Source organism: Girardinichthys multiradiatus, chromosome 7, assembly GCF_021462225.1.
Source record: "Girardinichthys multiradiatus isolate DD_20200921_A chromosome 7, DD_fGirMul_XY1, whole genome shotgun sequence".
NCBI lineage: Eukaryota > Metazoa > Chordata > Actinopteri > Cyprinodontiformes > Goodeidae > Girardinichthys > Girardinichthys multiradiatus.
Window position 1 is genome coordinate 28,895,695 of NC_061800.1, and position 22,634 is coordinate 28,918,328.

Here is a 22,634-nt window from a genome sequence, read left to right on the forward strand (position 1 = left end):
TGTAGCTCTGGTCAGGCGCTTCTGCCGCTGTTTCTGGTTCAAACGTGGCTTGACCTGGGGAATGCGGCACCTGTAGCCCATTTCCTGCACACGCCTGTGCACGGTGGCTCTGGATGTTTCTACTCCAGACTCAGTCCACTGCTTCCGCAGGTCCCCCAAGGTCTGGAATCGACCCTTCTCCACAATCTTCCTCAGGGTCCGGTCACCTCTTCTCGTTGTGCAGCAATTTCAGCCACACTTTTTCCTTCCCACAGACTTCCCACTGAGGTGCCTTGATACAGCACTCTGGGAACAGCCTATTCGTTCATAAATTTCTTTCTGTGTCTTACCCTCTTGCTTGAGGGTGTCAATAGTGGCCTTCTGGACAGCAGTCAGGTCGGCAGTCTTACCCATGATTGGGGTTTTGAGTGATGAACCAGGCTGGGAGTTTTAAAGGCCTCAGGAATCTTTTGCAGGTGTTTAGAGTTAACTCATTGATTCAGATGATGAGGTTCATAGCTCGTTTAGAGACCCTTTTAATGATATGCTAATTTTGTGAGATAGGAATTTTGGGTTTTCATGAGCTGTATGCCAAAATCATCCATATTAAGACAATAAAAGACCTGAAATATTTTAGTTAGTGTGCAATGAATCTAAAATATATGAATGTTAAATTTTCATCATTACATTATGGAAAATAATGAACTTTATCACAATATGCTAATATTTTGAGAAGGACCTGTATATATGCAGTTTTCCGTTTAAAAAAAAATTGTTTTAATTCAGCCACATCAAACGGGTTTTAAACATGAACAGCCTGTTTAAGGTCTTGCTAGATCACCTCAATTGGATTTAAGACCAAACTTTGAGTAGGCCACTCTAAAATCCTTATTTTGTTTCTTTGTTTTTCGCTTCAGCGGTGGATTTGCCATTGTGTTTTAGATCAGTGTCCTGCTGCATTACTCAAATACAGAGGAGCTTAAGGTCATGAATTAATGGCCGAAGACTCTCCTTCATGATTTTCCATCTGTTCCATCTGTTGTGGCAAATCATCCAGAACCTGAAGCAGCTAAGAAGCCCCAGACCTTCAAACTACCACTATTATGTTAAACTGCCTGTATGATGTTCTCTTCTCATCTGTTAGGCAGATGTAATAGGATGCACACCTTTCAAAAAGTTCTGCTTTTGTCTCATCATTCCATCGAATAATTTCCTCAAAGTCTTGGCATTAACCAAGACGTTTTCTGGCAAATGTGAGACATGTCTTTTTGTTGTTTCTGGTCAGCAATGGTTTTTATCTTAAAGTGATAGATCACATTTTTACTCACTTTCATTGTTGTTGTTTTGTCCTGAAACACCAAACTTAACTGAGGCAAGTGAGGCCTGTAGTACATTAAATATTCTTCTGGGCTCTTTTGTGATCTTTGTGAGTATTTGATGTGCTCTTGGAGTAATTTTGGTAGGCAAGGCACTCCTGGAAAGCTTCACCACTGTCCCATGTGTCTTCTCTTCTGCTGCTCAATTTATGACTCTTGTCAGCCTCAGAGTGATAGAAGAGACCAAGAGAAGGCTGAGGGCAGCAAAACGAAGCTCGGTGGATAAGTACAGGAAAGAGATTAAAGCCATGGAGCGGTATCAACCCGAAAGGTACAAGCTAGATGAAAAGATATTGGTTTTTATAATATGAATGCTGTGACTTGTGACACCGACCCCAATCCAATCAGTGACCGACAGTTTTCTGACATCATATTTTCAGCACCTTCGGAACGGTTGAAACCGCATCCAACCAAACACTAAAAACAGTAACATAACCATTACTAATGAAAGGCCTAAAAAGCGAGTTGAGCCTAACTGCGCTGAGTAGGAACTAGTAGAAAGGATCCATAACAGACCCCTGAAAGTGTGCTGTGGTATATGGTACCAAGATGTTGGCAGCAGATCATTTAAGTAAATTGCATGAGGCCATGGATTAGGCTTTTTTTCCTATTACATCCCACCAATTCTTGATTGGATTGAGATCTGAGAAATCTGGAGGCCAAATGTTTTTCTTTAATTGTGCTCCTTTAACCGTTTCAACTTTGTGGCAGAGCACATGATCCTGATGAAAGAGAGCCCACATTGAAAATCCTGTTGTCAGTTCACCACCTTTGAAAGACACTGACCACTGCAGACCACTACAAGGACTGAAGGTTTTGGAGATGGTCTGACCCAGTCATCTGGCCCATGTCAAACAAATTTTCAAGCTTGCCCATTTTTCCTGCTTCTAACATTTTAACACAACAATCCTGAGGGTAAAAATGGACTTGCTGCTCAATATATCCCACACCATAATAAGTACCATGATGAAGAGAAAATCATCTTTATTCGCAGTGCCTGTCAGAGGTCATAATGTTACGCCTGATCAATACATGTTGTAGTGCTGTTCCGTGATCTACTGAAGCAGCAAAACTCTGACGCAATCTTTAGCATGTTCTCTAAACTGTTTCTGGGAGGGGGGCACTCCTAGCCATAGCATGGTGTAATGACCTCCATGCACAAATGATCTAAAGATATTTTGTTAAATGGAGGACAGATTGTTTAACTATTAACAATAATTAAAAAACAAGCTGAGCTGAAGCTTCAAAGGCCTTTATTGTTATCCCATTTTGCAGAGAAAGAAAACTGAACTCATCTTTGGTCATCCTAATATACTCAGCCCCACTTGTATCTTTGTTCAGTCTCTTTGTTATTCTTTGAGTGATCATGACATTACTGATGCAAACTGAGCTCACCCACAGTTCCTGCCTCCTACTCTGCTCCTCTCTTAACAGCATAAAAAGCTGTAAAGAGGGAAAACAGCAATTGTTAGGACAGAGTGGGTGGACTCCGCAGCAGCAGCAGCTTGCTGCTTTGCGCTTTTTGTTACCTTCAAAATCTTCCTGCTCAAAGTTAGCTCTCTGCTGGGACCGTGTTCCTCCCCGATCCACCACTGCCTCATCATCATTCCTCTGTAAGACAAATCCGCAAAAACATACAAATTTTAAGTAAAATTTGCACAGAATTAAAGATGAAGAAACAGATGAAGAAATGCAACTCCGGCAACGTAGCCTGGAAAACAGCATTAAATAAAATATTTGTTGACATGGTGTTCCCTTTCAGCTGAGGGCATTATGAACAAACACATTAACCCCCTTCTGGATATCACAGTAACCTTGGAAACTAATTGCATGTCTTTATGTTGAGAAGAAATGGTCCAAACAGAATCCTTGTTTAGATAGGAGCCATATAAGACCTACCTCCAGTTACTTCTGTTTCATTTCTATTCACGAAGATTGAGTTGCAGTGATATATACTGCCCTGTTAAAGTCATCTAGTCTGTTTATTTTTAAAAACTGCATTGAAAAAGATCTGTGGCCTCCTTATGTTGTCCTTTTTAATATGTACTTAAAAATATTGTAATCCAAGAATAAGCTAACACTTTCTTTGCATTTAAAATATCATACAATATACATTAATATTATTGTTGTGTCCTTTTTTGAAACTTTATTTTACACAATTGTTGCATTACTAACGGTTTTGTTCATAGTTGAACAACACAATCAGTAAACAAAACAAAGTAGTGCATAATTGTAAAAAAACTGTTTCATGCATTTGTATTCAAATTCCACCATGAGACAGAACTTTGTAGAACTGCCTTTTGCAGTACTTACAGCTGTGAGTCTTTTTAGGTATGTCTTTGCACATGTAGACACTGAAACCTTTGCTCATTTCTCTTTGCAGAATAGCTCAAGTTCAGTCAGATTGGATGGAGTGTCTGTGAACATAATTTTTCAAGTCTTAGAAAAAACAAATTCTCAATTGAATTTCGACCTGGTCTTCCACTGGGCCATTTTAACGCATAATTTTGCTTTGGTATTGCTGTTCTGCTAGAAGGTGAACCTCCAACCCAGGCTCAAGTCTTTTATTATTTACTAATATGTTTTCTTCCATGGATGTCCTTTATTTATCTCTATCCATCTTACTATCAACTCTTAACAGTTTCTCTGTCTCTGCAGAAGAAAAGCATTCCGTCAACATGTTGCAGCCACCACAATGTTTCACTAGGGGGATGGTGTGTTCAGATCAGAATCTAAAAGCTTAGATTACTACCACATAAAGTGCCTTGATTGGAGGCTAAAAAGTTTAATTTTGGTTTCATCTGATTTTAACACATTCGTCCACGTTTGCTTTGTTTCCCATGAGCCTCTTGGCTTCTTCTCTGACTAATGTTCTTCATGTCGGCCAGTCAGTTTAGATGGACGGCGTTGTCTTGGTATGGTTGCAGTTGTGTCATACTCGTTAAATTTCCAGATGATGTGTTCAACATTGCTCTATATAGTGTTTAAATTACACTGCTTTTTGTTGGTCCATCACATCATATGGCAGATCCTTTAGTTATCAGGCTCCTCTCCTGTGGAACCAGCTCCCAGTTTTAGTCCGTGAGGCAGACACCCTATCTACTTTTAAGGTTAGGCTTAAAACATTTGATAAAGCTTATAGTTAGAGTGTTATGATTTTGGCACGTCTGCTCTACCCTGTCTCCCTGGCTGCAATCAGCAGATTAGATGTGTTAATCCTTTGTTTGGTTCATATTACATGTTCATCCGCTAGGGGCACTGTGGGGGGTTGTGGGGAGGGTGTGAAGGTGGAGCTACTGGAGGTAGCGGTGTCGGAGTTGTTCTGGAGGAGTGCTCATTGCGGAATAAAGTTACGAAATGATAAACAAGTTGTTTTCTTTGACTAACATTGGTAGCAGAGGATGGTTAGTAACTACAGAGTTCCGCCAACGTTTGAAGAAGGAAAGCCTTACGAAAGCTGGAAGAATGAAGTCAACATTTGGACGACAGTTACGGATTTGGAAAAAAAGAAACAAGCGCTTGCAGTCGCCCTGGCGCTGTCTGGAAGAGCGCGGGACACGGCGATGGAAATTCCGGTAGACGACCTAAATAAAGACACTGGAATGATTATATTGTTCGCCAAACTAGATGACTTGTTCCTGAAAGAGGAAAAGGACAGGATCTATGAGGCGTACTCGGATTTTGATCGAATCATAAAAGAAGTTAACATGTCGATGGCGGACTATATTATTGATTTCGAGCAGCGTTACTCGCGCATGAAAAAATACAACATGGAGCTACCTGACGGAGTTTTGGCTTTTAAGCTTTTGGACACTGCATGTTTGGATATGATGGACAGACAGCTGGCTTTAACGGCATGCTCAGATGTAACATTTGCTTCTATGAAGTCCGCTTTGAAGAGAATATTTGGCAAAAAAAGAGAGCAGAGAGCGGCAGGAGAAGGCATTAGACAGGAGTCCGTGTTTGCAACGGAGCAATGGCGGCAAAAAGGCAAGTACTGGCGGCAAAGTCCCCATCAGAAAACTCCACAGCCCAACACACCACAGCCCGGTACAAACCCGCTGGATAAGTACGGACGACGGTCGAAATGTGCAGTGTGCCAAAGTACTTTTCACTGGGTTAAAAACTGTCCGCACAAAGCTGATAGTGTTAAAATTGCTGATGATACAAAAGACGTGGAAGAGTGCAATTTAACTCTGTACACCAAAGAATCACCAACAGATGCCGAAATATTCATGACAGAATGTTTTGGCTCTGCAATAATTGACACTGCTTGCACCAGGACAGTTTGTGGACAAGAGTGGCTGGACAACTACAGTACTGTATTACAAAAGAAAAGTGTGAAGAGTATGAAAGAGACAGAAATACAGAGTCACAGGCCCTTCAAGTTTGGAGATGGAAAAATCGTCTACTCCATAAAAAAGGTAAAGATACCTGCTAAAATTGGCAACACAAAGTGTAATATAGAAACTGAAGTAGTACCGGCTGACATCCCGCTGCTTCTGAGTAAAACCTCATTAAAAAGGGCAGGGACAGTTTTGGACATGGAAAGGGACAGTGCAGTGATGTTCAACCAGCCTGTCAAACTGGACTTTACTAGCTCAGGTCATTACTGCGTGGACATTGTGGACAGTGAAAATAGAAATGTTATTCACTCTGATAAGCTATTAGAAGCTACTGAGGAAGAAATACTGACTATAACAGACAAGATGAACACAAATAAAAAGATGAAAGTTCTGGAGAAACTTCATAAACAGTTTGGACACGCCTCTGCTGATAAAATACAGAGACTTTTGACTGGTTCTGGTAACAAGGACACAGAATACAACAGCCTACTGAAAAAGGTTGTGAACCAGTGTGATGTGTGTCAAAGATATTGTAAGACCAAACCAAAACCTGCTGTCGATTTACCATTGGCATCTACATACAATGAAACAGTTGCTGTAGATCTGCACGAACTTGAACCTGGGGTTTGGTACCTACACATTATTGACCAGTTCACCCGTTTCAGTGCTGGTAGTGTCTTAACCACAAAGAAGTCTTCAGAAATAGTCTAATGTTTTATCCATGATTGGATCAGTGTACATGGCCCACCACAAACGTTGTTCAGTGACAATGGTGGTGAATTTAATAACGAGGAAGTGAGAGACATGGCCGAGAACTTTAATATTGAAGTTAAGACAACCCCTGCTTACAGTCCATGGAGCAATGGACTGTTAGAGCGCCACAATCAAACTCTGACGGAGATCCTACTGAAAGTCAAAGCAAGTACTGGATGTGACTGGAGCATTGCCATGGACTGGGCCCTTATGGCAAAGAACTCTATGCAGAGTGTCCATGGATACAGCCCACATCAGCTGGTGTTCGGGCAGAATCCCAACCTACCCTCTGTATTAATAGACAAAGCTCCAGCTCTAGAGGGCACCACCAAGAGCAAGTGGATTGCCAAGCATATTTCAGCCCTGCATGCTGCAAGAAAGGCTTTTACAGAAGCGGAATGTTCAGAAAGGATACGCAGAGCACTAAAGAAGCAGCTGCGACCCATAGACGAGCGATATGAAACTGGAGACAAAGTCTTTTACAAAAGAGTGGATTGTCCAGAATGGAAAGGACCAGCAGTGGTGATTGGTCAAGATGGTGCAGTCGTTTTTGTTAGACACGGAGGCACCTGTGTCAGAGTGCATCAACTCAGATTGAGAAAAGTTACTCACGAGAATGAAGAACCTCAAATTGCCTGCAATGAGGAGAACATTCAAGGACAACATACAGTGGATATCATTCAAGAGAATGTAGGAGAAGAGACTATTGCAGTAAATCCTGAGAATCATCCTTTGCCTGCTCCTGTAAATGCAGAGGCAGAGAGACAGCACAATGGGAATACCATCATAAAGACAGGTCAAATTGTGACATTCAGAAATGCAGAGGGTGTCTCACAAAAAGCTCAAGTGTTGGGGCGTGCCGGCAAAGCAACTGGGAAATACAAGAACTGGTTTAACTTGGAGCTATTGGAGCCGGCAGAAGTGGCTGGCAACAGTGAACCAGCTGATATGTCACAGTTGGAGGATTTTCAAGTCCAGGCAGATGCTGAGGATATGGATACACAAGAGGATGTTTTTGTGAGTAACGACATGTCGTTTGATGAAGCAAAGAAAAATGAAATAATAAGCTGGAAACAAAACCAAGTGTTTGAAGAAATTGAGGACAAAGGACAAAAGTGTGTCTCCACTCGTTGGGTGTGCACTCTGAAAGAAACTGAAAATGGTATAATACCTAAAGCAAGACTTGTTGCACGAGGATTTGAGGAGCTACAAGTTTCTGACATGCAAAAGGACTCTCCAACCTGTGCCTCAGAGTCACTGAGACTCCTAGTGGCAGTTATATGTCAAAAACATTGGGAACTTCACTCTATGGACATTAAATCTGCCTTTTTACAAGGAATGCAACTGTCCAGAGACATTTTTATCAAACCTCCTCCAGAGGCCAAGAGCACAGGTGTGCTTTGGAAACTGAGAAAATGTGTGTATGGTTTAGCTGATGCTTCACTGTATTGGTATAACAGGGTAAAAAGCATCATGATTGAAGCTTGTCATGTTGATGATTTTATATGGGATGGATCACACATGTTTTCAGAGTCAGTCATACCTCACCTGAGGTCAAAGTTTAATGTCGGTCGTGAAGCACATAATAGCTTTTCCTATGTGGGGGTAGATCTTGTCACTGAAGGTAAGAAGGTACAAATACACCAAGAAACATACATTCAGCACTTGGAGTCCATACACCTCTCACCCTCACGAGCAGCAGAGTCAGCTTCACCTCTCACCGAAAAGGAGACAAAGCAGCTCAGATCTAAGATAGGCCAACTTCTGTGGGTGGCGAGACAGAGCAGGCCTGATGTCATGTTTGATGCTAGTAATTTAGCATCTCGTCTCAAACATGCTACAGTACAGACCATTAATGAAGCAAACAGAGTTGTGTGTAAGCTCAAGGCCAAGTCAGTTGAATTGAATTTTCAACATATTGGGGAAGACAGTAACTTAAAGATGGTTACATTTACTGATGCATCTTTTGGAAATCTTTCAGATGGGGGCACTCAAGGCGGGCACTTCATTGTTTTGATGGGTGACAATGGGCAGTTCTCTCCCATTTCATGGCAGTCAAAGAGAATTAAGAGAATTGTCAGAAGCACTCTGGCAGGTGAAACACTTACTATGTCTGAGGGGATTGATAATGCCATTTTTCTTTCCACACTCTTTTCTGAACTCAGTACTGGTAGTACTGCATGTCCTCCACCTATAATCTGTGTGACTGATAATTTCTCTCTTGTTGATGCACTTAAGTCAACTAAGTCTGTTGCAGAGAAAAGGTTACGGCTGGAAATCAGTTCAATTAAAGAGCTGATTCAAACTAAGAGAGTTAATCAAGTGTTGTGGTCTCAAACAAAAGACCAACTTGCAGACTGCTTAACAAAGAAGGGAGCATCCACAACCTCACTTCTTAAGGCTCTTTATGAAGGCCTTTGGAAAATTCAATAAATTCATTCACAAGATGTTTCACATTCTATCAGGTTGAAACTGTTCTAACAAAGATCTTTAACGGCTGTGTTTTCTCATGAGTCTTAAAAATGTATGTATCTTTGTTTTTGTTTTGTTTGTTGGGGGGGGGGGGGTTGTGGGGAGGGTGTGAAGGTGGAGCTACTGGAGGTAGCGGTGTCGGAGTTGTTCTGGAGGAATGCTCATGGCGGAATAAAGTTACGAAAGGATAAACAAGTTGTTTTCTTTGACTAACAAGATGCACCTGGTGGCTGCTGCTGTGCAGTGCAATCTGTGGCATGCCATACACCTGTGTCTTCCCTGATATATACCGACTCTGACAAGCAGACAATGCCAGATTTTTGAAAGCCAATTCATGAGAGTAGATATCCAGCGTTCCTTCCTGTCTGATCATTGTTCTTGACCTTGCCTTACCTTTTGGATTTATGCCTCTGCCTGCTCCCTGTCGGACTATTTGGATTTTGGTTGTCAACCTTGTTTCCTGCATCTGGTTTATGCCTCTGCCTGCCCCTTGCCTGATGCCTCTTGTTCCGATCGTTGACCCTGTTTCTGTCCTTGGATTATTGAGCCAGCCTAGCCCTCGGATTATTCAGCCTGGAGTCACTTCTTACCTGTGCTGTGGAAACCACCGACTGCCGCCCACTGAGGTTTCCCCTCTGGGTTTCAAGTTCCACGCAAGACAAAAGCAGGTTAGTGGCTTTTCTGATCCCTGCAAAATCTGGAGAGACTACAAGTCACTAATTCCTCTTTCTGCCTCAGTGATTCCTGGAGGTTGTGAGGAGTGTTACCTGTGTGACGTTTTCCTGTGGCTTAATAAACCTTTTAAACTTTCAGTACTGTCTGGCTGAATCTTGGGTCCGCCTTTTTCTGATTCATAGCATAGAGTGGCTTAGGTTATCCTGAGCTATCTCTGTAGTTAGGCTGCTATAGGCTTAGGCTGCTGGACAACATAATGACCACTTTCACCCTCTTTGCTACATTCTCACACTACTCCCCAATTTTGCATTATTTGCTGTTATTTCAGCTTCTAACTTTATGTTCTCTCTTTTCTCTCTTACTAGAAGCTACACCTGGCCTGACTCTGTGTCTATCTGTGACACCTTTCTGGAGTGCGGCATTGTCCAAGCTTCTGCTGGCAACAACTTGATCCACATGGCCTGGCCCTGTCTTTCAGTGTTTAACCCTTTCTTTCTCCTAGACATAGCTACTGACTGAGCTTTTACTGTGACTAACTCTATGTGCTTTCTTTCAGACTCTAACCTTGAAAACTGGCTCAGAGTTTATCTGTTCTTTCTTTCTAGTTGAAACGACTAAAGGAGCTACATCCATTAACATTTACTTTTCCTTCCCATAGAAAGTACTCCTGGATCAGTGCTTCTTTATTCTCTTTGTGTCTCTGCTCTGTTCTCTCTAACCCCCAGTCGGTCGTGGCAGATGGCCGCTCATACAGAGCCTGGTTCTGCCGGAGGTTTCTTCCTGTTAAAAGGGAGTTTTTCCACTGTCGCTACATGCATGCTCAGTATGAGGGATTGCTGCAAAGTCAACGCCAATGACTGTCCACTGTCTCTACATGCTCATCCAGGAGGAGTGAATGCTGCAAGTCACTGACTGGATGCAATCTGCTCGGTTTCCTTAGATAGAAAAACTTTTTATCCAATTTGAATAAATAACTGAATATGACTGCACTGTTCAATGGTTAGGATTAATTGGAATATATGTACCTGACTTTTGTGAAGTGCCTTGAGACAACATGTGTTGTGACTTGGCGCTATATAAATAAACTGAATTGAATCAAGTCCCGGTAAGAGACATAGAAATTTGTGGTAGTAACATGACAAACTGTGAAAATGGTCCAAGATATGAATGTGTTTGCAAAGCATTGTATATTGAAAGAATATCTACTGTATCTACTTGAAATGATTCAGATCTTAGAAACAAGCAACATTTCACTGGGATGCTTATGCAACATTTGTGAAAGGAAATGACAGTGAGGAGGTGGTGAAAAGCTTTAGATAAAAGCAGAAATCATTATTATTCATTTAACAGTGTGCAAAAACATATAAATATCCGTATTTATACTTCTTTAAATGAAACAGATCTTGACCTGATGTGTTTATTGTTGAGGTTTGTTTTTCAGATAAAAATTTTGGAATGGTTTGGAGGCTTTTAAACACTAATCAGACAAATTCAAAACTCAGCATGAACACTGTGAGCTGAACTGTGCAACCTCACAGAGGCATGATAATGAGGAACTCGATCAGTACAAAGGTGACATAATCAGTGTGGTACATGAGGAGGAGGAGGGTGAGGTAACTAATTATCCGAGTCCACCTCAGTGTGAATGTACAGCCTCGTCTCCAGATTTACACAGAAATATAAGGATTTGTTCTGATTTGAAAAATTTATAAAGAGGTGGAAACAAATACCTACTTGCAAGTAAGTCTTTAAATTTGTAAAGCAAATAAAGGATTCTTTTACATTGTCAGATGAAGTAAGACAAAAAAGTCTGCTGTTCAGTCAACATTAGCATCTAATTTTAACACGGTTGCCGGAAACTACCAACCTTTCTTATCAAAAGGTGACAAAACCCTTCTAGCACCTCCAAGGCTCTATAATTAACATCTTGTTTGTTTAATCATCACCAACTCCATAGTGTTACCACAACAATCAGCACGAGAGGGTCTTTTGCTGATTATTAATTTATAGGAGATGCACGACGTAAATCCCAAAAAAACTACACTTATATTTACATGTTACACTTGATACTTGAGATGGAATAGAAATTAACACATGAGAAATTAACCATAAGCGCAAAACATCCTTCAATCTGAACAGCATGTGAAAAGTCTGAATTTAGACAGTCAGTGTGTAAATATGTCTGATTTTTAGAGTGACAGTGGTTTGGATTTAAAAGTAATGCGGAATAAGTCATAGCACTTCTCACAGCAGGTATTTTTATCCTAAAAGCTAGACTCCGGCTTTTGCCCCAGCCATCTTAACCACCAGTTGACCCTTGAGGCATTATTTTAATGAAGGAAGCTGCTGTTCACAGCTGCAACGCCACATGGGCCGGTCCGATGCTCATAATCTGACTACAGGAAATGGATAAATATTCCTGGTCAGATTAAAACTGCCTGTATTTCATACTTAAATACCAGATCATTTTCTACATGATAACAATGCTCACATCAAAGAACACATCTGACATAAAGGAAAAATATTCTACCCTCGGTTTAATCTGTATTTCCACAAAATAGTCTAAAGCGTCATAATCGGTCAAGTCCTGAGAAATTTAGCTTAAAACACCAATCAAGATGATTGGCGTCAAACAATATGAATGCACAGATAAGGATGTATTTATCTCTGCAACTTTTTTCAGGGTATACCTTCATAATAAAAAAAACAGTTTGAGTCATTTTAAAACCAAGAATTAGGTGCACTAGTTTGAATTTATTGAAACAGATTAAGTGAATTTTATTTACAGGTCCTTCTCAAAATATTAGCATATTGTGATAAAGTTCATTATTTTCCATAATGTCATGATGAAAATGTAACATTCATATATTTTAGATTCATTGCACACTAACTGAAATATTTCAGGTCTTTTATTGTCTTAATACGGATGATTTTGGCATACAGCTCATGAAAACCCAAAATTCCTATCTCACAAAATTAGCATATCATTAAAAGGGTCTCTAAACGAGCTATGAACCTAATCATCTGAATCAATGAGTTAACTCTAAACACCTGCAAAAGATTCCTGAGGCCTTTAAAACTCCCAGCCTGGTTCATCACTCAAAACCCCAATCATGGGTAAGACTGCCGACCTGACTGCTGTCCAGAAGGCCACTATTGACACCCTCAAGCAAGAGGGTAAGACACAGAAAGAAATTTCTGAACGAATAGGCTGTTCCCAGAGTGCTGTATCAAGGCACCTCAGTGGGAAGTCTGTGGGAAGGAAAAAGTGTGTCAGAAAACGCTGCACAACAAGAAGAGGTGACCGGACCCTGAGGAAGATTGTGGAGAAGGGCCGATTCCAAACCTTGGGGGACCTGCGGAAGCAGTGGACTGAGTCTGGAGTAGAAACATCCAGAGCCACCGTGCACAGGCGTGTGCAGGAAATGGGCTACAGGTGCCGCATTCCCCAGGTCAAGCCACTTTTGAACCAGAAACAGCGGCAGAAGCGCCTGACCTGGGCTGCAGAGAAGCAGCACTGTGTTGCTCAGTGGTCCAAAGTACTTTTTTTGGATGAAAGCAAATTCTGCATGTCATTCGGAAATCAAGGTGCCAGAGTCTGGAGGAAGACTGGGGAGAAGGAAATGCCAAAATGCCAGACGTCCAGTGTCAAGTACCCACAGTCAGTGATGGTCTGGGGTGCCGTGTCAGCTGCTGGTGTTGGTCCACTGTGTTTTATCAAGGGCAGGGTCAATGCAGCTAGCTATCAGGAGATTTTGGAGCACTTCATGCTTCCATCTGCTGAAAAGCTTTATGGAGATGAAGATTTCATTTTTCAGCACGACCTGGCACCTGCTCACAGTGTCAAAACCACTGGTAAATGGTTTACTGACCATGGTATCACTGTGCTCAATTGGCCTGCCAACTCTCCTGACCTGAACCCCATAGAGAATCTGTGGGATATTGTGAAGAGAACGTTGAGAGACCCAAGACCCAACACTCTGGATGAGCTAAAGGCCGCTATCGAAGCATCCTGGGCCTCCATAAGACCTCAGCAGTGCCACAGGCTGATTGCCTCCATGCCACGCCGCATTGAAGCAGTCATTTCTGCAAAAGGACTCCCAACCAAGTATTGAGTGCATAACTGTACATGATTATTTGAAGGTTGACGTTTTTTGTATTAAAAACACTTTTCTTTTATTGGTCGGATGAAATATGCTAATTTTGTGAGATAGGAATTTTGGGTTTTCATGAGCTGTATGCCAAAATCATCCGTATTAAGACAATAAAAGACCTGAAATATTTCAGTTAGTGTGCAATGAATCTAAAATATATGAATGTTAAATTGTCATCATGACATTATGGAAAATAATTAACTTTATCACAATATGCTAATATTTTGAGAAGGACCTGTATATGGCCAGAATGTCAGGAAAGGTCTTTAGTCTAGACATGAAGATCAATGAAGGAATTAATATTAGGTGGAGCTAATATTTTAGTTTGTTTTTTTTAATCAGCACGGGTTCACAAGTACAAATACATGCTCAAATATATACATAACATACCTTTTAGTTGTAATGTTTTAGAGAAAACCAGCCTTTCTCAGGTTAAGAGCTTTTTAGACGACCATAATATCTTGGAGGTTTTTCAGTCTGGTTTTAAAACTCACTCAGTTTTTAATGACATCCTCATGGCAAATGATTCTGGTGAATATGTTGTTCTTGTTCTGCTTGACCTACCCGCTGCTTTTGATACAGTTGTTGGGAACCCAGCCACGGGTTACAACATTAAATGCCAGTAAGAACTTTTCTGGAATTTTCAAAATAAATCACAGCAACCTATTTCCAGCTCAGCCAGGAACAGAAACAGAATTGACAGCAGACTTCCCTTGACATCACTATTTGAATAAAAACCCCACGTTCCAACAAACAGACCTCTTCCACACGGGTCCCCAGCAAAGCTGGAAGGAGAGACAGTACTAATGTGTCTTGCTGACATGCAGACATAACTCTTCAAACTGGATCCAGAGCGACTACAATCACATGCAACAAAGTTGAGTAATAATTTGCGCTTCAAGTATCCGGCATTCATTCATATAAAGGATGCAATAAGACAAACCCTCTCAATGGCCTTAAACTTCCTAAATTTCAATGATTAAAAACCAGAAGTGAGGGTGTTTGGTCCTAGTGGCTCCTGTGAACCTCCCTCAGTTGATTTATACTCCTTGGCATCATATTTAAAGCAGACAGTTTTTAATTTGGGTTTTAAAATGGACAGAGATTTTAAATTAGATCGCCAGGTAGGAGCAGTGATCAAGTCTTATGTTTATCATCTTAGGCATCTGGCAATGGTAAAGCCCTTTCTCTCAAAACAAAACCTTGAAACAGCAATTCATGCTTTCATTATATCCTGGCTTGACTATAGTTTTTTTCTCTACTCTGCCAGTGCTCCCTGAAACGTCTCCAGTCAGTCCAGAATACTACTGCCAGGCTTCTACCTGGAGTAGGTAAGAGGGAGCACATCTTCCCCACTCTGGCTTCCCTCCACTGGCTGTGTGTGCATTTTAGAGTTCATTTTAAGATTCTCCTATTTGTTTTTAAATGTTTACATGGTTTTGCCCTGTCTTACCGCTCTGAGCTGCTTCACCCATATTCTCCTGCTCGACGCCTCAGGTCAGCTGATCAGCTGCTCCTGGAGGTGCCGAAGGGGACAGAGCCTTTAGTGTTGCAGCTCCCAGTTCATGGAAAGACCTCCCTTTCCATATTAGATGTGCCCATTCACTGTCCACTTTTAAAAACATATTTTTATTCTTTGGCTTTTGGCACAACCTGAGACTTTTTGTTTTTTACTCTGCCTTATTGTTTTAATGTTTCTCTTGTTGTTTTTAACTGTTTGTTTGAATTGTTCCTTTCTTGTTTTATGTTTTAATTTTTTCTCAACCAAAGGGGTCGCCACTCAGTTACATCTGTGGTTGTTTTAAAGTGCTTTATAAATAAATCAATTAAGTAAGTACCACTGCTAATATTTCATTATGTGCCATTTAGCAAGTTGCAGGGAAACCACTCACCCTATGTAGCTGTCAAGGAATTTCTGTCATAATTCTGGCTGAATATTTGACTGCACTGGTTGGTTTCCTGGAATGGATTTGGCTTTTATGCACAGTCTATCAATTTTTAACAGGGCAGAGCTCAGGGCCATTTCAGAAACTTAATGTTCGCCTGCTTTATCCATTCAAATACATACAAACCACAAAAACCATTGTAATGTGTATTTAGGATCATTGTCCTGTTCGAACGCCAAAGCCACAGATATAAAAAAACTGGTTAGGATGTTTAAGAACAATCCAGGAACAGCCTGTAAGCCAATAAGGCTATTGCAAACTGGAAGGCAGGAATTCGCTACTGTCCACAATGAAGCAACTTTTCCATAAACATGGACTGACTGGACACTAACAAAGAAAGAACCTCTTGCCTCAAAATCAACCCTTCAATATTGACGGAAATTTTTAGTTGCCTGGACAAGTGGACAAGCCAAATGTCTTCTGAAGAAAAGTTTCATAATCAGAGAAAACAAAGTTTGGCCTGTCTGGCCAAAATGATACCAATATGTTTAGAGGATTCAAGGTCAGGCTTTCAAGAATAGGAATAATGGAATAACTATCATGCATGGTGGCATTAGCATTATGTTTAGGGCTTGAAATAATAAAGCAAAGGACTCCCAAATTATTTAACTTCATCCCAAATCAAAAAAATGTTGGTGGAAAATTGGAAACAGTTGGATGTTAGAAGAGGACATTGATTCTAAACATGCATAGAAACTGGTTTTGGAATCGATAAACATGCCAGGATATAGTGCGCTAACGAACTTCTACAATTTCCTAAATTTCAAACCTCTTAATAATAAAATAACTATGCGTGAAAGCCAGGAAACCAACTCATTTAAATCAACTTTACCAATTCTGATGAGAAAAATGGTAAAATATCCAGCCAGAATTATGCCAAATAGTTGTGGATGGCTACAACAAGCATGGAGTTGACAAGTGAAGAACCATTTAACCAAACATTATAACAGGTGTTTGTTCATGCACTGTGGCTTATGTTTTCTGCCTTTTTTGTGGATCAACTGTATTTTTGATATGTTTGGAAGAGATTAATCAGTAAAAAAGGATCTGTTCACAATAAATCACATTGTCTCAATTTCATTTGAGTAAGTAAAAAATATTTTATCATAATTTTATGGGAAAATTTCACCGGTAAATAAAAAAAAAAAGAAAAGAAATTTCAAGTTAAAATTCAAATGAAATCAATGCTAATGATGAATATATAAACTTCTAACCCACACTGTATCTTCAACCGATTGGTCTAGTCTTACTGGGCAGATAAGCAAGAATATTAGCATAGAAGGTCACATACTATTGTCACTCTGAGCTATGATAACACAAGAATATACAAAAAAAAAAGTTTTTTTCGTATCCTATTATTTCAAAAACTGCTACTTTCAAGACTAATGATCGGCTTTTACCCCGAAAAATCATGTTAGAGGACTAACAAAGCACACAGCAGACATCATACGACAGGATGGGACACATGCTTGAATCTGATCCCAGCAGATGGCCATGGCAATGCTGAAAGCATCAGCGGCAGCACAAAATGCACAAAATGCATGGTAATCCTTAGATGATTCTACTTTCAACTTCAGCATTTCGTTAAGAGTGCACGGTAGTGCTAGCCCTCAATCACCATGCTCCCCCACCCCTTGAGCAGCTATTTAAGGTGTTCTTCAGCTTTGAATCGCCATTTGTCTGCTTTAATCCCCCCACACAACAAATGTTATCAGTTTTAAGAGTTTTATCAGGCTCATGATGCTCAGAAAGTACTACAGAGATCTGTACTGCTGCTTTACATACCAAATCTCCATTATAGATATGAAAGTATGCTATGTATAAATACATTTCAGAAAGCTCGTTCCTACACAACAAATCTCTCATGTTAGGACCCAGATTAAACCTTGCCCTACCTGACCATTGAAGCCCCAAGGAACCTCTAAAGTATGGGGATGCATGTGCTCTCGTTCTCTGTCCTGCTCTGTGAAACCAGTTCACACAGAATGTGACACTGTCTAAAAAGCTCTGAACAAACTCCTGCTGCCCTGCTTCACACCATGTCTGATGAAGGCTGAAGCCCATCTGTTGTGTCAAACAACTGGAATCTGTGACTGAGCATCCAAAAAACAGTTTCACCACTCTCTGATTGTGAGATTATAGATTAGATCACTGCTGCCCAGCAGTATTCTGCCATAAAAAGGAACGTCGGTTTAAAACAGTGTGCCCTCTAAAGAAGAGACATAGAGATAAGCTTTTGCTGCATCAAATCATCTTGGTCCATGCCAGTGTTTTGTCAGCGGATCCCATAGTGAATCCCCTGTTTTTATCTTTGTGATTTATTTCAGAATATGATCAAAATTATCAGTCTCACTTTAAAAATATAGACTTATTTAGTTTAAAATAAAATCCTCAAAAAGAAAGAGAAAAATCCCAGAAACAACTCACCAAGCTCCTTCGCCTGATTGATGAAGCAAGTGAAGAGTTAACCTAGAAGAAAATAGATTTATGATTGAGTCCATCATGTGGTGCTAAACATAAACATTTATTATTGATTTTACAATTCTAATCTTCAAGGAATGCATCTAAGAAAAACTTCTCCACTGTCAGGTTTCACTTGCTCACACGTACAGGAAAGATTAACATGATACTAAGTTGTTTGTGGTCTTTCAGGATCAGGGCATGCCCTGACATTTCTAAAGCAAAGCTCTAAAAGTAGCTTAAGAGAAAATACATTCTCACTCTTCCACTTACAGAAGTTTTAATATAAACAGCCAGTGCATAAAAATGTCAAATCTCCTCAATTTATGATGAGCATGTGATGTATATGTGAATTTATGTGTCTGAGGACAGTCTCCTATGGCTTTCATCTGGAGTACATTTATTTAATTCAACCAATATAAAGCTTATACGGATTATTTTAATTCTCTGTATGGCATAGGTCTGTTTTGCATGAGTACGCTATATGTACATATAAGTTCACTTCAGTCTGACTCACTACATCTGACCCGGTAATCTAAAAGGTATAAAAGACGACTAGTACACATTTTGAGCTGTGTGTATATCGCATATAGTTAAACTAGATGTCGAAATAAACTCTACAAAAAGACACATAACCTTTTTTTTCTCAGTGTCAGATATTAAATCAGACTAAATTTGCCTAGAATTACCAAAATTATCTCTGTTTTCTGAATGCAAGAATGTTAAGTCAGAGACTTTACTTTAGCACAGATGATGTGGCTTTCGTAAGCTTCAGGTACGTTAATTAGCTAAATCTGAGGTAAACAGAGGAACACCAGAGAATATTTTTTAAAGCACACCTCCAACACATTGATTCCTTGTGTGACATCATGGAGAAATTAAAAGAAATCCACCATGTTAAGAGAATTGTGGTCCTCCACTACTCCGGTTCATCCTTTGGTTTAATTTTCTGATGTCTAAAGGTGAAACATTCATCCACGTTGATACAAGTCCTTTATCAACATGGGCTGAGAAGACCACTCAGCAAGCAAGCCATTACTCCAAAAGCAACATAAGAAGCTTGCAAATGCACTCAATTGCAGACCTTAACTTTGGAGATGTACGTCTGAGGAAAGTAAAAGTGAAGTCCTTGGCCACATTGACCATTATTAAATGTGGAGCAGAAACAGGGAAGTTTGCAAGCCTAGGAACAACACCCCAACTGTAATGTATGGTAGTGGCAGCATCATGATGTGTACGAGGAACTGCTGCACTTTAGAAATAGATGGCATCATCAAGAAGAAACATTATGTGGAAATACTGAAGTAAATTCTAAAGGCATCAACCATGAAGTTAAAGCTTGGACAGAAATGGGTCTTCCAAATGGACAACGACCCTAATTATACCACCAGATTAGTTACACAATGGACCTTAAAAAGGCCCTGATAGTGGGCGGTGCTGGGAATGTGTGTATGACCAAGACTACCTAGAAACCTAACTCAGTCACAGCAGTTGGGTCAGGAGGAATGAAACAACATTCCAACAAACTTTTGTAAAAAAAAAAAAAAAAACTAGTGGAAAGACACCCTAAACATTTCACCAAAGTCATACAGTTTAAAACAAATACTACAACATTCTGAGAAAATGTATATCAACTTCTGTCTATGAAGTTAAAAAAAAAGTTCTCTAATTTTTCTGGCATTTTGCAACAGATCACAGAGCACATTTTTACTCAACAGCCTGGTACAAGTTTACAGCTGAAAATACGCATCCTATGCAAAAAAATCAGTTTGCCTTTACCGATAGCAGCAGTGGCTCTACCTGAGCTCCCTGTTCCGACGTATCCATCCTCTTCCTCAATCGGCAGTGATCCGGTTCTAAAAGAAGACCTCCGCTGTGTGTAATCCCGTCAGGTGTCGCGGTGGCTGAGGCGCCACACAGCGGTCACATGTTCAAATGTCTGTCGGCAGATCCTCGCTCATCATTAGCGCTTCATAGATGTTCATAAGAAAAAAGTCCACCGCGTCTCAGCCAGATGTCCTGGATGCGTCAGTAGTGAAATGATTGTTTGGAGCACAAACGTGAGCAGGATGCTTTGAGATCGAGACCAATTACTTAATAGAAATCGGTGCGTTTCATTCTGTTTAGCTCGATGAAGAGGACTATAGGTCCTGGGTTACATAACCAGTTTTTATCTCGCTGGTTTTTAATAGATTCTGACTCACATGGTTGAGTTTAGCACGTAAGGCTGGAGTGATACTTGATTCTGTGCCCAATTTACTGCTTTTTCCTCATATTTCCATTTGTTGGAAATAAATAAAAAATAAATTCAAACTAGACAATGGGGGGAAAATGTTCAGTTTTCGACCATGCTCCACAGATAACACAGGTATACATATTAATTTAATAAAATTTACAAATCATTTTGTTTTTTGTTTTTTATCTAGCAACCTGTGCAAAAGCGGTGAATGCACGAAATAATTAATTGAACACATTTACCCCTTACGTTTGGGTGGATTTAAACCGCAGCCTAAATAAAACTGAATTTGGTGTAGAAGCCTGTACCGAGGCATGGCAACTCACAGATGAAAAACAAATTATTTAGCTCACTATCTTGGTCCAATAATGACCGCCTAAACTCCAGCTTTAGACTGCTGGGTTAGTGGCGCAGCAATTGAACAAAACAGTTGGCATTCCAACTTTAGAAGCCAGGTACCACTGTCCCACACATTTATGTTAAAATTTTTCACTTATTTGTTTTAAAACATAAATAGAAGTGGAACACTCAATTCAGGAGTGGAGTCATGCGTAAATCTCAGCTCTGACTACCGAGGCACATCAAATCACACTATTCAAGCTTTTTTTTATCTCATGGTATTGAATAAATACAACAATGGTTTGCCATATATTCTACTAGGCTGCAACTGCTTAGTGGTGCAGCAAATGAGCCATTAGTGAGCAGGATTTGTATGCCATGGGGCTGTGGCGCCCCCTATAGTTGTCAATAAGATTGCAACTTTTATCCATTTCTGAAATTTTCCTTTAACTGATAGCATATTATTCAGATTCACAGATTGATTAATAGATTAAACTAACTTAATATCACAGGCACTAGCTACAAGAAGTGAATGCAGGCCTTGTTTAAAATGGAATTTCTATTTAAATCAACCTAATTAGAAAACCGCAAAACTATGACTGAAAGATTCTCAGTGAGTCTAAGCAACCAAAAACAGCTACAAAATGACTCTAAAAGAGTAATAGATACAACAAACAAAAATCAATAAGCTAGGAACTGATAGTATGCTTTAAAACACGTTAAAAATATAGACAAATAAAAGCTGATGCAAAGCAAGGTGTCAAATCGTTAGAAATGTATAAACACACACACACACACACACATACAAAATCAGGTTGAAAATATGTTAACTATTAAATATTTAACTCTAGAGAATTATAAAAAGGCCAAAACTAATACCAGGAAATGTTTATCACAAAAAAAATGGAATATGCTAAGTAAACAGAAGCAGGTTTAACGTAAAAGAAAATGTAAAAATCAAAATGAAAGAAGCACAAATGTATCAGCAGCAGCTACAAACATGTCTCACACAACAATAAACAACAAAAACAGACTCAAAACCAATAAAAAAAATAATAATGAAATATACATTTAAATAAACTGTCAGACCTAAACGACAACGTTCAAATAGAAATTAAAAAATAGATGTGCCATGAACAAATTAGAAGGCACCTACAATATGATTCATAAGTACAGCATTGTGTTTCTTCTTTTTTTTTTTTTTTTTGCTTTTCATTTATTCCTCATTACTGTGTTCTGTGTTTACAAGCGTGTTGGTAGAGTTCATCAGCTTCTGGACTGAGACTGAAAACATTTGAGTGTTCCTCCCAGCGTGAATCCCTTTGACTGACATCAATAGTAAAGGATCGCCATCTGGTGCAGATCACCATTCCATGTGTAGCTGAATCCAGAGGAGTTTTGTGAAAGAGCCAGACAAACCAACATATTCCTGATTCAAACTTGAATTAATGGGAGAAAAATTGATGTACCTCTGGAATAGCCTCCTGGCGAACAAGATGAACACGCTGAGGATCAGCATAAAGTTATCGCCATCTGCTGTCTATGGCTGGGAAGGCCTGAGGATGACAGAGTGAGCACTGCGACAAGCTAAATGCCACACCTCTTATTGACAGCCGGGAGCGTTTTCCTCTCACTGAATGCTAATTAACTGAACATCGAGCTTATTGCGCCTCACTTTTCATTTAGGAATACATTTTTGTTTTAATTCATTGACATCAGTGCTCAGTTTTTTTTTTTTTTGGTTGTTTTTTTTTTTTTGTTGTTTTTTTTTTTTGCCAAGTCAATCAAATCAGAGAACATAAAAATCCACTTAAAGTAGAATTTGAACATAAGTTGGACCACAAGGAAGATATTTAAAAGTAAGATGAATTTCAACATATTTATGAAATCAGATGCTT

General features: G+C 39.8%; 1 protein-coding gene across 1 annotated transcript in view; it reads right to left on the minus strand.

Annotated features, from left to right (window-relative positions):
- LOC124870859 (sodium-driven chloride bicarbonate exchanger-like) overlaps positions 1–22,634 on the minus strand; it is a 54,283-nt gene that overhangs the window by 26,277 nt on the left and 5,372 nt on the right. The window contains exons 7-9 of the mRNA XM_047369687.1: positions 19,941–20,065; positions 18,129–18,170; positions 2,885–2,966 (exon numbers count right to left, since the gene is read on the minus strand). Coding sequence (XP_047225643.1) covers positions 2,885–2,966; positions 18,129–18,170; positions 19,941–20,065 — 249 coding nt within the window. The remainder of the gene's footprint in view (positions 1–2,884; positions 2,967–18,128; positions 18,171–19,940; positions 20,066–22,634) is intronic.